General features: G+C 38.1%; 1 protein-coding gene across 1 annotated transcript in view; it reads right to left on the bottom strand.

Moving 5' to 3' along the window:
• Positions 1 to 497: 497 nt before the first annotated feature.
• DSG3 (desmoglein 3) overlaps positions 498 to 17,120 on the bottom strand; it is a 28,915-nt gene continuing 12,292 nt past the window's right edge. The window contains exons 7-16 of the mRNA XM_025365267.1: positions 16,361 to 16,489; positions 15,906 to 16,091; positions 12,866 to 13,137; positions 11,765 to 11,904; positions 10,445 to 10,669; positions 7,839 to 8,099; positions 4,781 to 4,920; positions 4,400 to 4,463; positions 2,782 to 3,065; positions 498 to 1,525 (exon numbers count right to left, since the gene is read on the bottom strand). Coding sequence (XP_025221052.1) covers positions 911 to 1,525; positions 2,782 to 3,065; positions 4,400 to 4,463; positions 4,781 to 4,920; positions 7,839 to 8,099; positions 10,445 to 10,669; positions 11,765 to 11,904; positions 12,866 to 13,137; positions 15,906 to 16,091; positions 16,361 to 16,489 — 2,316 coding nt within the window. The 3' untranslated portion in view covers positions 498 to 910. The remainder of the gene's footprint in view (positions 1,526 to 2,781; positions 3,066 to 4,399; positions 4,464 to 4,780; positions 4,921 to 7,838; positions 8,100 to 10,444; positions 10,670 to 11,764; positions 11,905 to 12,865; positions 13,138 to 15,905; positions 16,092 to 16,360; positions 16,490 to 17,120) is intronic.

Below are 17,120 nucleotides of genomic sequence, written 5' to 3'. Positions count from 1 at the left end.
CCCCATGTGTTATTCTAGTCATTGGCCCTTTTTTCTTATAAAAAAGGCCATGGTTTGTATTCCTACAAAATCTGCAGACACTGTTAACATAATACACGTCATTATACATCATATGTATGCTACATCTATTCACTGACATTTAAAAAATAAGGAGCTATTTTCAAAGACTAACACAGGATCTGTTACTGAGATGTGTGTAGGAAGAAGCTCAATGTAAAATATTTTCTTTGCATAGATCCTTTCAAAGTGATTAAAACACGCAAAATATTATTTATACTAAACTTTCTTAAATGTTCTATGATATTTCTATTTCAAAATTCTCTTATTGTGAGAATATGTGAAATATAGATGTAGCAAATTTAATGCATAAGCTTATACCCCTTAGCTTGAGGAAAAGACCCATGTATGGCCTCCCAGCACCAAAAAGATGGAAGAAACTCTACTGCAACTATTTCCCTTTCTCCAAGCAGCTCAAAATGCTTTAGCAAATACCTTGTGATTCTTACATCATTATCAATGATATAAGAAAAGGCAACGGAGATAAGAACCAGTGCTCCTGCTTAATCCACTAAACCACATTGCATTTTAAAATGATAAACACCTTCCTTTGGCAGTGGAAAAACAGAAGCTTAAGAATGTTTAGGAAAATTTCCTGGCGAATATGATCTTAAGGGTTTTGAAAAACTTTAAGATTTACTACAATTTGAATAGTACTTCAGAATTAGGAGTGACAACATAATCGCTTTTGGGGTATGAACCCAAACATTTAATTTATAATCGTGATCAGTTTATGAGAGAAGCTAGTAAGTGCCAAATTATTAGCCCAATACAGTGAGCTTTGCTATGCTATTTTGAATAATTTAGTCCAAAGATCCAGATTTGGTTAGTGTGCTATTCCAGCTCATTCTAGTCATATTAGACGGGAGCAAGGATCCTCTGAACAGAGCATAGTGTGTGACTCTCGTAGCTGCGTTGGGCCAGCTAGGTTGCCAGGAACACTGGAAATGGGACAGATCACCCTTTCTGTCACTATCACATTTTGCGTGAGAAGTGGATCAAAGCCTGCAGTGGAAGGTTGCACAAGGGAACCAGAAGCCGAGTAAGTCTCTGTTACCAAATAGTTACCATGCTGCAGAGGGTCAGGGATGGAAACAGCTGGCTGGACAGACCCAGAGGCGGACAAAGCAGAAGCTCCTTGACCTCCTGACAAAGTCTGGCACTTAATAAATCCCGACTGCTGGACTTCTGTGGAACGGCCACAGGATTCAATCCCATAACCACTGTCTTTAGAGGGTGGCTGAACTTGTTTGCCTTCACCATCAACACCGAGGCTTATCTCTGCAAGTTTTTTAAATTTCGGGCCAAGTGAGTCCAAGAAGCTGTCATCCAGGTCATCAGCAATAAAACTGCAACAACCCACGGAGCCCACAGGAGAACCAGTAGCATCTGCGCCTTCATTATCATAGATCAACAAGCAGTCATTTGCTTCCTGGCCATCGTCTTCCTCCGCACAGGCAAACGCTTTCTAAGACAGAGAAAAAGTGGGAAAAAAATGAATTTTAAGAAAGAGTCAATTGAACAATATAATACTGTTTGTAGAACTCATTTGGATTATGAATACCCAAATTAGGTAATCCATATAAGTAAAGGACACTGTGTACTAACAATCTTGTTCAAAAAATTATCTGGTGTTTGGACAAAAGTATGGTTGACATTCCCTCAAAATTGGGCTAGAACCTTTGTCTAGATTCTACAAACCTTGTGGGAGCCTGACCTGTGGCTGTAACACACATCCCACCTAGAAATATCCCAAGAATCCTCATCTCAAACAATCCCTCCCTTTCTCCCCTTCCCCGCAGTCTTTCTTCAAACACAATATCACTCTTTTTCTGCTTGGATACTAGGTCAAACCTTGGCACTTACCAGTATCAATACCAAAACTCAATGTGAGATCCATTCTAACCATGCCTGTCTACCCACTAATCTTTGGTTATCAAATGAGAGGCAAGCATCCTACTTTTCAAAGTCTTGTCTGTTTTGTACCCATGTTCCTTTTCTGTTCTATGCTTCCTGACATGTCATTCCTCCCATCACTGATCTTCCATCCTGTTCTTTTTGCCTCCCCTTTTTTGGGGGTCATTAATTCAGTGGTTCTTCAACTTTTTTAGACCGAGACTCTTTTGATAATGTGAATACTATACCACTCTCTCAGGAAAATATACACACGGGTATTTGGATATCCTTTATGATATAGGAAATACAAAGTGAACTGATTTGTATTCCTAAAGAAGATGCTGGAAATTCTCATATAAAAGAGATTTGCCCTCAGTTGTTTGTTCAGTTGGAGGAATGAGATGCTACTTGCTATATGCTTTCATGTTGTGGTTATCTACTCATTCTTCTTTTATTATTAATTTGTTTATTTTAGAGACGAAGTCTCACTCTGTTACCCAGGCTGGAGTGTAGTGGTGCCATCATAGCTCACTGCAGCCTCTACCTCCTGGGGGCAAGCAATCCTCCCACCTCAGCCTCCCGAGTAGCTGGGACTGCAGGCATGTACCACTATGCTTGGCTCCCATTCTTCTTTTCATCAGTGATCCAATTTTGACAGCTACCTTAGGTTATCTGTATTATTTTGGCAAAAAAACTAACAAACCACTTTTTTCTTACATTTTAACAAGCTGTAAATAAAAAGAACCACAAAACTGAAGTATATAATCAAATAAAAAGATCTCTAATGTAAATAAGATAACCAAGAAACAAAATTTTTCATCAAATTACCTGAGAAAAGTAGGAGTCCAGAAAATTCATGCTTATTGCCCCTTCAGCATAGTCCTTATTGGTTCCTCCAGTGGAATGCCTTGTTCTCATGGTTCCAGACTGCCCTGAGGAACAGATGCCAACTCCAGTGACTGCTCCGAATCCTGAAGCAGCCGCTGACACTGTCCCTGTTGCAAAGCCTGCAGCACCTCCGGATTCAGTGGCTGCCCCAAGCTTAGTGGTCATTTCCATTCCCGAAGTGCCTTCCACCGCTGTCCCTCTGGCATACGTACTTGTACAAACTTCTAAAAACAAGGGAGAACATTCTGTAATATCTTATGCTGTTATTTGTTGCGTTTTTATAGAACGGGTCTTGGGTGTCTATAAGCAGTCACCACGTAAAGCAAGTAAGTGGGAGAAAATACAATTATATGACTAGAGATGATAACATCCCACAGTATGTTAAGTGAGAGTCATAAAGGGGGGCATATAAGTGGGTGAAAAAGCTCTACAAATATACTAATTTTAAAAATGTACAAAGAAATAAGATTTTCAGTGACAACAGCCAGAAATAGAAAAGACAGGCTATTTAGTACCCAGCTATGGGAAGCTTCTAATGCAATGCTTGTATGTTTTAATGAAAAAACATTATAATTCAGCAGTCATATGAGCTCAGTATGGAAACCAAAGAGGAAACATACATAATGTAATCATGCAAGTTAGCATGTCTTGGTACCTAAAGAGAATTTAATAAATCACGACTATTCAGCCTGTTACCTTTACATTATGCTTTCATGGAAAGTTATTTTTTCTAGATAATTCTTTATATAGCTCTTGCTATGTAATTCTAATGGGAAAAGCAGGTGAGGATTGGAGCATCTGATAAAGGAAGACAGTTACATATTTGGGGAAATCTCATGTGGATTGTGCAGGATGGACACTTGAAAACAATCTAAGTATGGAATTAAGCAAAACTTTAATATTAGGCATTATTATTGTTCTTTTAGTTCACTGAGTAGTTGTGGCACTCAGATAATATTAATGAAATAGCCACTTGATAAAACCAAAGAAATAAACAAATTCACCTGCATGACCTGTATGACAACATAAGTGACCATGTCCTATTATGACTGAATGAAGGAATTAGTGATTGAACTGAAATCAGGATACTGTTAGTTCTGGGGAAGGAAGAAGGAGAACAGGATTGAGGATGTGCACACGAGACTTTAACTGAAAATGTGACCAATGTTTGGAATAGACAAAGTTGGGTGGTAGATACATAGATGTTTGTTATATTTTCCCTTACATTTTTCTATATGTGTGAAGTCTTTCCTAATTAAAAAACTAGTAATTGATTGAGAACTATACTTCACTAAAGTTTGGAAAAAGTATAACAAATCTTTAGATATTGAAAATGGTGGCATCAATGGATAAATTAATTTATTGAAGCCAGACATGTCAGGGAATTGACTAATATAAGAATATTAAAACAGCTTTTCTCCATTTCAGTGGTAACAGCTCCTGACATGTGCACACAGATGAAATTATTAAGAAGATAATTTTAATTTTAACCACTTCTTATTTTTGAATATCTCTCACTTAACTCACCATTGCTTTCAAATATTTTATGTCCACTTACCAGAACTTTCCATGAAATCGGCTCCATTGGCTGTTATAGGAGGCACACAAATATTTGTGATTTCCTGCAAACCATGTGAAAAATAAATTAATTTAAAAGTGCGCTAGATTTCAGAACAATATAGTGACATGTGGCCCCTTGCAAATTTGCAAATGATAACATTACAACAAGTGCAAATTCTTGCAGGGATAACCATTTTTATGATTTTGACATCTGAAGAGCTAAAATCCTAAAAGCCTGCATCTATTCAGCACTGACTCTCAAACTGAAGGTCAAGAAATCTCTTGTTTTTATGTCTCTTTGCCTCTTTTCCTATCTCAATGTAAATCAAACATTTTTTCTATTTAATTGAAATAAATAATTTATGAACTGGATGTTTACCTTGTCTTCAGGATGGGCTCCTTCAATTCCCCACTGATGAATTGTTCCTTCTGAGCCATCAGGAACTGGGATAAAACCACCTGTCACTCCCCCAGTAGAACCTGCCCCACAGTCACAGGTCAACAGCAGAAGGGGGGCCACTAATGGAAAACAAAACAAAACATCAGAACACTTGACTAATTTAGGAACTATTTAACATGACAATTGTCAGAAATGTTACAAAGAAAATACAGTATCTTAAATACTTGTAGAAAATTCCTAATGAAAGCCAAAATTAGTTTCTACAAATGAAACTTGGTACAGTAAGCACACTAAAATTTCATGTGATTATGAAATTGAAGGAGACAGATCAGATCATTTCTTTTTTTTTTTTTTTTTTGGTATGTTGTCTTAAGATAGGCACTGATGTATGGTGAAAGTGGCTGTTTGGCTCCTCAATCCTTTTCTTTTATATGTTTTTATGATTATTGCATTTATTTGCACATTTGGGGCTATGTGTATTGTGTCAGGTGAATACACAGATAAATATATGACCAGAATGGTCCAGATTTTAGGTGGGCACAATGGTGTTTTGGCAATCTAGTCTCTAATTATCTCTTAGTAAACAGTAATTAACCAGAAAACTCCCTCAGTAACTAGAGTGATAACCTAATAAATGGCTATCAATGCATTCTTAATTGTGATTTAAGAATTTCTTAGTTGTGGCTTGAGCTTGGCGGGCTCTTCTGGCAGTGTAAATATCTTTCTGTGCACATCCGTGCCAATAAAGATTAACGTCATACTCATGTTGACTGACCAAGAGTGAAATACTTTTTCTTGAAAGCAGGTGTTTCCTATAGTTTGTTGTCAGTGGCCCTACTGCCACCTCTGCCCTGCCAAGGCCACCTGAATCCTAATGTTTCAACTCTCTTCACTTAGAGGCAGCTTAGTGAGGGGTTTAAGCACGCACTCTCTGGAGTCAGATTCTAGGGTTTAAATTTTGGCTGTACCACTTAACAGCTATGTAATGTTGGGCATGTGACATCATCTTTCTTTGCTCAGTTAACTCATCCATAAAATGCGGCAATAAATAGTATCTACATCATAGGTTGTTGTGAGGATTGAATTAATATAGGTAAAGGCCCCACTCATTAATACTATCGCATTAGGGTTTAAATTTCAACATATGAATTTTTTGGGGGGGAAACACACATTCAGACTATAGCAATTCATCTCCCAGTCCTCTCCAGGGGCCACTGTAATGCACTGCACGCTTGTCCTTTCTTTTCCAGTCTCATGTCACAGCTCTGAATTTGACCTGCATCATCTCTTTTGAACTCTTACAATGACCTCTTAAGTGTTCTTTCCTTTCTAATTTACCGTACACACTGTTGCCAGGGTTGTCTTTCTAAAATACAAATATAATCATGTTAGTCTTTCATTCAAATGCTTTTAGCAGCTCCTCTTTTTCATAGGATAAAGCACAAACACCACAGCATGTGTATGCAGGCCTTTCAAATTAGTCCCAATGCATTCTCTGTTTCTCCTTCACTTTCCACAATTTCCCCATGTTTTAGCCTTCCAAGGCTGTATGATTCCTAAAACAGAAAATATTAAGTGTTTTCTGGCCTTGGCTGATGCTGTCAATTTTTGGAAATGCCTTTTCCATTTTTTATACTGATTATATCCTAATCATTCTTCAAGGCTCAATTGAATTAAGCCTCTATTCCGTAAAATCTTCTGTAATTACCCCTTTGTAGTAATTTCTATTATAGCTTTATCATGGTATTTTTTTCCCCTATAGTTAGATATGCATGAAAACCAAAATCAAGTTTCCTTTTCAGCTAGAAGCTAGCATAGTGATTCACACAGAGGTACTTAAAATTTTTTGATTCTTCTACTCGATTAATATGATACCGAAAAACCAAATCTCTGAGTGTCAATTTCAGCTCTTAAACTAAATGGTATATAATAACTTTAGAATAGTAAATGCTTTTGGAGAATAAGGAAGGGAAAAACATAGCATGTGTGGCAATTAGCTGTATCTATAGCAATTTATTTCTTTTCAAAACAGACTTGAAAAATATCGCAAAACATTAATATCTGTTCAGTTGAAGTGATGGTTATACATGTAGTTGTCTACACATTTTCTCTACTTTTTGTGGTTTTAAAATTAATAATCATAAAATTAATTTTAACTCTAAAGGTCTGTGATTTTTATAATAAATTAAGAACGTGTGAATTTAGCAAGGATTTCTCTTGTTTATACAAGAATTAGTCAGGAAGTTCTTTTAAATAGCGCCCTCTTACAATCAAAATACTATTTGATTTACAAGATTTTGATTCAAATACAACTTTTCAGAAACCTATCTATTGAATAAATTTTACCTTTATTGAAAAAGGATACTTATGCATAGTTTTCTAAATGTGTTTAATAAATTAGTCATATTTCTAAATGTGTTTAATAAACTTAGTGAAGGTCTTAAAGGGGATGTGTATTCAGATGGTAATCTATTTTGAGGAAATGCTAGATGAAGCAATAACTTCTCAGAACCTATGCTATCTTAATAGCATATGATGTTAATATTAACATCATTAATAACATATGATGTTAATATTAGCATCATATGCTATTAATTAATATTAGCCTATGATACCCTATTTGTATTTCCCTAAGTTTGACTAGTGTTCTCTTTTTATCTTAGAATCTCATGAGATGAAATGAATATGGAGAAAACATCTTAGAAAGTGTCACACTCATGGATAAAGCCATAATTTTGACCATGAACATTACTAACAGTGTATAGAAAGTCTTCATGATTCGCTTTTCTCTTGATTAACTCGTGCTGTCTTCTAAATGTCTGACATATATAACTTGTGTTGCTATATTAATATAGACTGTTAGCAAGTGACATGTTACACATTTCAGATTCTTTCTGAAAATGCCATTTCCCCCTAGCTTTACCTATAAAACATCAGAGAATGTTCTTTCCCCGTTGCACAGATGAGCAGGGTAGCATGGAGGCCTTTGCAAATGAGGACACCCCATCCAACAGAGAATGAAACATTGGCTACTCACACAGCAGCAGCAGGAGTCCAAGGAGCAGCAGGCCGATGGCGGCAGGCCCCAGCCTCCCTGAGGGCGGCCTGCCGTATCTGGTCCCAGGCCATGTGGTTGGGTAAGAAGTTCCACAGACGCCCCTGTTGTCACACTGACAGACTTCCAGTGTCAAGCTGCCTGGCATCTCACACCGATTGTTCTGACTGTCTGTAAGTACCAGGGAGATGTGGTATACTCCAGGAGCTATCTGTTCCTGGGCTCTGAGGAGGGCCGAGGTAGCTGTAGAGAAAGAATCATGCAAATCAACAGTGGGACGAGGTGTCTTTTCAGTCTGTTTTGTGTTGCTATAACAGAATGTCACAGACTGGATAATTCATAAAGAAAATACATTTATTTCTCACAGTTCTGAAAGCTGGGAAGTTCAATATCAGGGTGTCAGAATCTGATAAAGGCCTTTGAACTTCATCATCCCAAGGTGGAAGGCAGAAGGACAAGAGAGCAGGAGAGCAAGTGGGGGCTGAACTCACCCTTAAAACAACTCACTCTTACTGTAATGAACCCACTCCCATGGTAACACCATTAATCCATGCATGAGGACAGAGACTTCATGACCTCATTACATCTTACAGGTCTCACCTCTCAACACTGTTGCAGTGGGGATTAAGTTTTCAACACACGAGCTTTGGAAGACCTGTTCCAACCGCAGCAGTGTCTTACGCTCTTACTACTTATTTTCATTAGCAGAGTTAGAGTTGCCACAAACAGTAGGGTTGATAATAGAGAGAGGTTTGAGCAGTGATGAGGGCTATAATGGGTTCAAGTGGGTAAATCTGTCTATACCTGCCTCCTTGTCCTCTCTGCTGCAGGTAGGCCCATTATTCTCCCCCAGGAAACTCAGTTCTACTCTGCTTTTCCCACTAAAGAAGATGGGCAGCATCATTTAGAGTCAGGCACTCCTCTTCTGGGGCTTAACCACTCTCTTGTATGTCTGCACCCATCCTTGGACTTGTGTGGCCCTCTGAGTGTGTATGTGTTCCTGACTCTGTGTTCTTGTGTTTTACTTATCAAGACTTTCAACTTTAGCTGCTACTACCTCAACTGCTCTTCCCAGTTCTTAGACCATGAGCTGCAGGTCTATGATACGGGATTTCCTTGTGGTGATGGCCTATTGCCTATCTGAGTCCTGAGAATAGACTGTTTTCTATCTCCCATTGCTATGTTGCCTTTTTTTAAGTGGACCCCACAACAGTTCCTGTAAGGTTCAGTATTGCATTTCTTGAATCCTTTCTGATCCCATCATACCCTTTGACATTGTGCCTTGCCCACCTAGTCTAATCACTGTTGCCTTGCCCAGTCACACTTGGGCAGGTGTGTCTTGTGCCACATCCTGGCCCTCTCTGATCTTTTTTTGGCAGCCTCTTCATTGGTCACGTATCCAGTAAACTCATTTGGAGCAAAATGCTACATGCACAGTTTGGAGATAGATCTTTATGCCAGAAGTGTGAGGGCCCAAGGGAAGATGACCATGGAGACCAAGATCCTTTTGGTAACTCTGGCAGTGGCTGCTACTTAGGACTGAAGGGCATGCTTTAACAGCATGTACATTCATGAAAGGAAGCAAGGCTGGTTCAGAAAGGAGCTAGGGAAAAGTGAGTTTACTAAGGGTTTGAAGTGATCCCATCATCACTATAAAATCCAGAAAGGACAGAAACTTTTAGGAAGTCTAATGTTTATTTCTATGACACTTCTGGAAAGCACAAAAAATGTAAAATAAGTATGATAAAGGTTAGGAAAGAGAAAGAATGAATTAGTTCCTCCCTGTTGGATAAAGGGTTTGCAAATTTCAGTCCACTATGCTCTCAAGGTTCCTGACTAGTGACAGTGTAAGTGGCACTCCCTGTGAGCCTTGAGCAGGCTGACTTCTTCATGCTACATGTCTGCTCATAGACTGCTCCATTAGAACAAGTTTATGTATTTAGTATTTAGAAATCTAAACAGCTCTGTGATAAATAGATATCTGACTTTTTTTTTTTTGAGATGGAGTTTTCACTCTGGTTGCCCAGACTGGAGTGCAGTGGCACAATCTCAGCTCACTGCAATCTCTGCCTCCTGGGTTCAAGTGATTCTTCTGCCTCAGTCTCCTGAGTAGCTGGGATTACACACATGCGCCACCACACCTAGCTAATTTTTGTATTTTTAGTAGAAATGGGGTTTTACCATGTTGGCCAGGCTGGTCTCGAACTCCTGACCTCAGGTGATCCTCTCACCTTGGCCTCCCAAAGTACTGGGAATATAGGCATGAGCCACCGTGCCCTACCTAGATACCTGACTCTAATCTTTTTTTTGGGTGCACTATGGAAGTAGAAATAAATAGATTTAAAATGTTAAAATATCAAATGAACCCTAAAAAGGATTCAAAATAAAATATTGAATGGTGCTAACAGCATATCATTCCTTTTCTCTTCTGAAAAGAGAAATAATTCACAAGGCTACAACCACATCTTCATCGCAAAGAATTTTTCAAGTTACTTTTGGAAGGACCTGCTCTTAAATGATCTTCCTTATCCTTCTGGAAATATAAAGGAGCAGTTTGCATTTGTAGAAGCAACTTTACTGTTACTCACCATTGAGGGTTGTGATACTCCATATGGCAGGCAACTTCACAGGTTGATCTTCCAGTGCAAATGTATAGGGGCCAGTGTATCTATTATTCAGTGTTCTAGCGGAGACAACCACGGAAGGAGAAGAACTGCAAATCGCATCTTTATCGAGGACAGCTGTTGGACAATTGTCACTGAAACCGGGTACTGTAACATATACCGTGCCTGTAGAAGTTCTACCTGTGTATTCTGTAAGAACAACGTTTTAGAGTTAAAGAAATGTATAGAACAAAGTTGTACAAAAAAGGAGAATCTTTACATTTCTCTTTTCTGCAGCCAACTTAGTGTGTCTTCTCATGAAATACTATATTATCCTCAGAAGTAAAAAAAGTCATCCTATTTCTGCATCTTGTAAAACGCAAATTGAAATTTACCAAACAGGCTGATGTCTCCAATTATAATTAATTGAAAAATAATATAAGATACTTGAACCCAAGACCGGTAAGATGATGAATTCACCAATTTCAAATGAAATCAGCACAAAAATAATAACTTTCTTAAATGTGTTGATTTCACTTGTAATCAATGTGTGAAAGGTTTTTGCTTCTAAAGCACACATTTTTTATTTGGAATAAAAAATTATGTATTTTTATTACTGAAGATACAAAAGTTTATTAAATAAAAATTTTAAATGTTGAAAATAAAATATAATGAAGTAAAAATCTCTCTGTGGGGGCATTATAAGTCATTTCTGTTGTTACCCTTACTACTTTTTTTCCTGTTTTCCCAAATGGAAATATTTTTGATATTTTTTTTTGGGGGGGGGATTATGTTTTTTATTACCTTCAACATAAATTAATTTTATACTTGGGGAAACACATACACTCAATGAATATTATTTTAAAACATTCTAGAAGAGGAAATTGCATTGTTCAATGATAAAAGTACATGAGGTCTCTATAGGTACCTCACTAAAGCACCTCACATTCAAGTTGAGCTTCCCTGATTTTTTTTTGTCTACGAATCCTCACCCATCCCGTCACACCCAGGGATTTCTGTTGGTCAAAAAGTTTCTGCTTCAACCACTGCAAACCATAGGGACCTAACACAGAATTTGCTGGTTCAAACTCCACTGAGAAGTTGGAACTCTTAGTTTTCTCTCCTGGATTCAGTTGCCTCAGACTTGAGGCCCAATGCTCCTAAGATAATTCTCTCTCTAGTGGTAAAGATAATTCTCTCTCTCTAGTGGTAAAGATAATATGTTGAATAATCATAATCATCTATGCATAGAGAAACATCAATTACAATAACATTTCTCTAAAATGATTCAAATATTTTTCTTACCGTCTATGGCCAGAACCTCAGCTGTGATTGTTTGGTTAACTATGAAAGTGGAATCTCGGTCCATATTTTTGACAAATTTGATTTCAGCAGTTTTTGAATCAATCATTAGGTAACCACCATTGTTACGTCCCATGACATACCTGTTTCATAATATTAAAAAAAAAATAGTTTTCTTTCAAATGTAGAATGTTACATATTTAATGAAAATGACTCATTTTATATTTAGTATATTCATATTTAATATATGTTGACATGGAAATATGCTTTTATAAAAAGCAACAGAAAATTAACATAGCATGGATGAGCCATATTTCATAATTCTTTTTTTTGAGATGGAGTTTTGCTCTTGTTGCCCAGGCTGCAGTGCAATGGTGTGATCTCAGCTCACCACAACCTCTGCCTCCTGGGTTCAAACGATTCTCCTGCCTCAGCCTCCTGAGTAGCGGGATTACAGGCGTGCACCACCATGCACAGCTAATTTTGTATTTTTAGTAGAGATGGGGTTTCTTCATGTTGGTCAGGCCGGTCTTGAACTCCTGACCTCAGGTGATCCGTCTACCTCGGCCTCCCAAAGTGCTGAGATTACAGGTGTGAGCCACTGTGCCAGGCCCATATTTCATAATTTTTAAGCATATATTAGCTGAGTTTTCCAACTCTGCTGTGCACAATAAAATAAAATACCTGTGTACTTGCTCCACATAATATAGCAATTATTTTGCATGGTGCCATTATATTTTAGGCATATATGTCTTTGTATGTGCTGCTTTATATGATTAAAACATGTTCTTATGGTGCACTTCTACCCCTTTGTAAGACTCAACTGTAAGTTTCCATGAGACATGTTCCCAATTTCTGTTGATAGGCTAAGGCATTCTTCTCTTGGTTTCCACTGTAACTTATGCTTACGTTATCTTTGCTTCCAATACAGTTAGATGATCACCTAATGATTTAGCTAAATGTTACTTCTTGAGTTACCCAGTTTCTTGTTTTTATCAATGTCATATCTCTATTCTTGGCGCATGATAGTTTATGTGTTATGTTGTGATAGCTTATAGATTAAAACCTCATCAAGAAATAAGATATAAATAAAAATAGTCTTACCTGACATTTGAGGCAGCTTTGCCAGTGTCCTCATCGATGGCTTGATATGTTCCCAGGATATAATCCACCAATTTTTTGCTACTTATGCCTTTTTGCACAGTAAATGTCTTGGAAGCAGGACGGAATGCTATTCCTTCTCTTACATTTATTACGTGAATTGTGACTGGGGTTGACTGAACTCGGTATCGGGAGATTACTGATTGGTGAAATTCAGCTTTGTTTTTGACAGCAATACTAAGTTTCACATTTTGTAGTTGTTCATAATCTAGAGCCTGGAGAAAAAATAGAATTAGAAGGCAGTTTCACAAAAATATACTCCCGCAAACCCAGTAGATGATGACAGCACACTATGCAAGATGCTGTGAATGAATTCTTTTGTTTTTAAACAGCAAAACAGCCTCAGAAATTATTGTAATGTTGAGATGGAGAAAGCTTTCGAATTCTTAACTCATGAGACCTCAGTTTGGTACTGATTATTACAAAGCAGGGTACCTCTTTCAGACTAGCGAGACATCATCATAGTCTCTTTAGGCTATGAGGTGCAGTGGAAAGAACCCAGTGTTTGCTATGGTAACATAATTTGAATCCTGGTTCTGCTGCTTAATAGCTGTGTGACTCAGAGAACAATGTTTGGTTTCTCCGATCCTCACCTCTCTACTTCTCAAAAAAAAGCCTTACCTCATCAGGGTGTAGTGAGGACTGAACAAATCAAGCCCCCTAATACATTCTTATAACTGGCAGTTATGGTCATTTGCAGAATCTTCATTGGATTTATGTGCAATGGTGTCTTTCCTGACTTTAAAAAATCCTAGGTGGGAAAGGCAAACTATTTTCACAGTCTTGGTTGGCAAATAGGCCCCTGCAAAGCAGTGAGTGGGTGGCCCAGCAACTCTTTGTAGACCCATTTTCAGAAGGTCTTGCATGATAGCCATTTGTTTGATCCCCTTATTGAGGTGGCCCAAATCAAGGCCTGAGGAATCCCAGGATAACTTTTCTTCATTCACTAGTAAATTTTTTTTGAGAGTGATGAGATGAGAAAATGCTCATATTGGTTACACCTGTATATCACTAAAAGTGATTCAAGTAAGAGATCTGGATTTAAGTTTTAACTTTGCAATGACTGGCTTTGTGTGCTGAAGCATTTTCCAGTGAAACGGAAGAGAAAGATGTCTAAACAGGGAACTATAATACAAAGGGTAAGAGGCAAAAGAGATTATAGGGTCTGGGTGTGAAAGCAAAGGAATAATTTTACTTAGGAGAGCTATGAAGGGTTCCTGAGCGGTATTCATCTAAGCTGGGTGTTGAAGGATGCCGGGAAATTACCCAGGCATAGGTGAAAGCAGTTGCAGGCTGAATACAGTTGGCAAATTGTCTTGTGAATTTCATCTTAAAGGGCTAGCAGCTAGCAACCCTGGCTGACCATAGAGTCATCTGAGGAGCCTTAAGGACCCACTGCTGCCTGGGCTTCTCCAATAGTTCCTACACTCTTACTGTCCGGGGAAAGTTGCAGGTGACTTGAGTTGGTAATTAGGGTTGAGGGCCAACTGCATAGCCAATGTAGAGCTAGGGATGGTTTTAAAGATAAGAGTAAGGGATCCAAACTGTTTTTAAGAAAACTGTGGTGGCGAACTGGTAAGAATGAGGAGAACAAAGTCAATAGAGACAAGAGGTAGGGATATCTATTAGGAGGCACTGCAATCATCTAAGAGAAGAGAGGCAAAGCCAGTCCAGGGCACAGGCAGTAAGAAGGTAGAGGAGGGTCAGATTTCAAAGACAATTTCTAAGGCTGTATGTTGTGAGGAAATGCCATGATTCAGGGGTAAGGGCCACGTTTCTAGTTTGGGAGACTGAATGACACCAATACATGAGATAGAGAATAGCTCACTCCCAGGCATTGCTGGGAGTTTATAACAAAACCTTTGCAAGTGGGGATGGCTGTAGCACTAGTCCTGAAGAGTAGAGTAACAAAGGTCTGCGTGTAGAGCTTTCAGCAGCCCCTTGTTAAGGCGTTATATGGTCTGTCACTCAACTGGATTTAAGGTTTAAATAAGGATGCTCCCACGGAATCCAAAATGCTGTACCAAAGGCCGGGTGCAGTGGCTCATGCCTGTAATCCCAGCACTTTGGGAGGCCGAGGTGGGTGGATCACTTGAGGTCAGGAGTTCAAGACCAGTCTGAACAATATGGTGAAACCTCATTTCTACTAAAACTATAAAAATTAGCTGGGCATGGTATCACACAATGTGGACCCAGCTACTCAGGAGGCTGAGGCGGGAGGATCACTGGAGCCTGAGAGGTGAAGGCTACAGTGATCACACCACTGTACTCTCGCTTGGGTGACAGAGTGAGACTTTGTCTCACAAAAAAAAAAAACAACAACAACAACAAAAAAAAACCAACAACCCAAAAATGCAAAAACCAACCAACCAAACAAACCAAAGTGCTGTACCAAGGAAGGGGCCCAGGTCACACTCTCAGATAAGGAGTCTGTCATAGCCAAGCATATTAAAACCTTTACTCAATTATTTGTCTTTTATTTTGCAGATTTTGTTCATACATTCCCATTTTGTAGGAAGAGTAGCAATTTCTTCTCTACTGGCTGTAGCTAATCCATTTAAAACAGATTGACAAATTGGCAAGCCATGATTCCACCTATTCTTATCTCATCCTAACTTCAATCTGATTGCTGCGAATGAGATTAAGTAAAGAAATGTGTTTTACTTTCTTGTGCTTGAAGTATGGACAGCCATAATATATTACTATGTGCTTAAAGTAAACATAGTCACTCCCATAGCATATTAGTGTGTTTGTGTTTACTATAGAAAGTTCAATAGCTTGGAAAGAGTTCAAGATGTTAAGAGAGGTTGTCCTCAGGTTATGGGGCTCTATGGGGATTAAAAAAAATTCAATCTACTTCTATGTGTTTTCTATAATGAAGTGATATTAACAAATAAATACGTTTTATCTGCAGAAATGATCGTTTTGGTTAATACAGATTTTTTTTTTTTTTTTTTACTAGTGAAGGGAAATCAGACCTTACCTTCACCACTTTCAGGATGCCTTCATTAGTTCTGGGATCAGTTTGTATTTCAAACCAATTTCCTTCATTCCCAGAGGTAAAGAAATATACTGCAAGCCAATTATCTGTGTACTCTTCATCCAAATCTGTTACTTGAAATCGAATTAATTCAGAACTTAAGATATTTTCTTCAATACGTGCTGAATACTGAAAAGGTGAGAAGCAGAATTAAAGACTCAATGACAGGTTTTACATGAAGGGATTATGTTTTTTCTAGGTAATCCTTATTTCTCAAATTCTGTATTTCCTTCTTCTGATTCCCAAATTCTTTTATTTTTAAAAAAGCGTATTTCTTTAAAGATAAGTGCAGAGAACTTAAATAAGAGCCAACAAACAGGCAAGTACTGGATTAGGATTTCAAAGTATTAAAAAAAAAATATATATATAAATGATTCTTTAAGGAGCAGTGGGTGTACCTGAGAGTCTCTAAACATTGGGAAGTTATCGTTGACATCTTTCACTTTAATACTACATTCACATTGAGTTGATAGTCCTTCTCCATCTTTGTCTGCACCACTCACAACCAGACGATAGCTGCTAGCTTGCTAAATTTGGGTAAAAAATAAAGAAAAATAATTAATCTCTAAGAATTATAATTGGAAACTACTTGATTCCTATGGGTAAGGAGGTATAAATATTCAAGTTTATATAGAAGACATTTGCGGGGCTCTGGATGGTTGGGTGGAGGTCTTTAAGGGGCTAGGGCAGGTTTTCTGTTTTTGAGAGCTTCTTACGGCAGGACAGTATTGTATCCTTAGAGCAAAAATGGGCAGTGAGTAGGGTGGGAGTAATAAGCTCACTGATGGAGCTTCTCTGTTAGTCTATTGGAAAGTCATTTGTACAAAAATAATATGGAGTCTGACAGGGTAGCCTGTGGTAGTGGAGATAGAAGGTGCTGGTGGTAAGTAATGAGGGAGATTGGAGAAGGAGATTCTTTACTGCTCTGGAAGCAGGGATAAAATTAAAAGGAGTCAGGAGAAAAAGTGTGATATAAAAGAAGGTTTTATTCCAGATAGAAATTTCTCCCTTCATCTAAGATGCTTGCTTCTCCTCCATCACATGAGGAGTTAGTCGTAGTTCAATCTTTGTCCATGTATGTTTATGTCAATGCTTTCTTTCACCGCCCGTGTTTAACTACCATTGGTATGTTCAGGGTACAATTGATTTTGCAGTTGC

The sequence above is a fragment of the Theropithecus gelada genome, chromosome 18 (assembly GCF_003255815.1).
Source record: "Theropithecus gelada isolate Dixy chromosome 18, Tgel_1.0, whole genome shotgun sequence".
NCBI lineage: Eukaryota > Metazoa > Chordata > Mammalia > Primates > Cercopithecidae > Theropithecus > Theropithecus gelada.
Note: the sequence above shows the minus strand (reverse complement) of the source record. Positions and strands in the feature narration are given on the sequence as shown.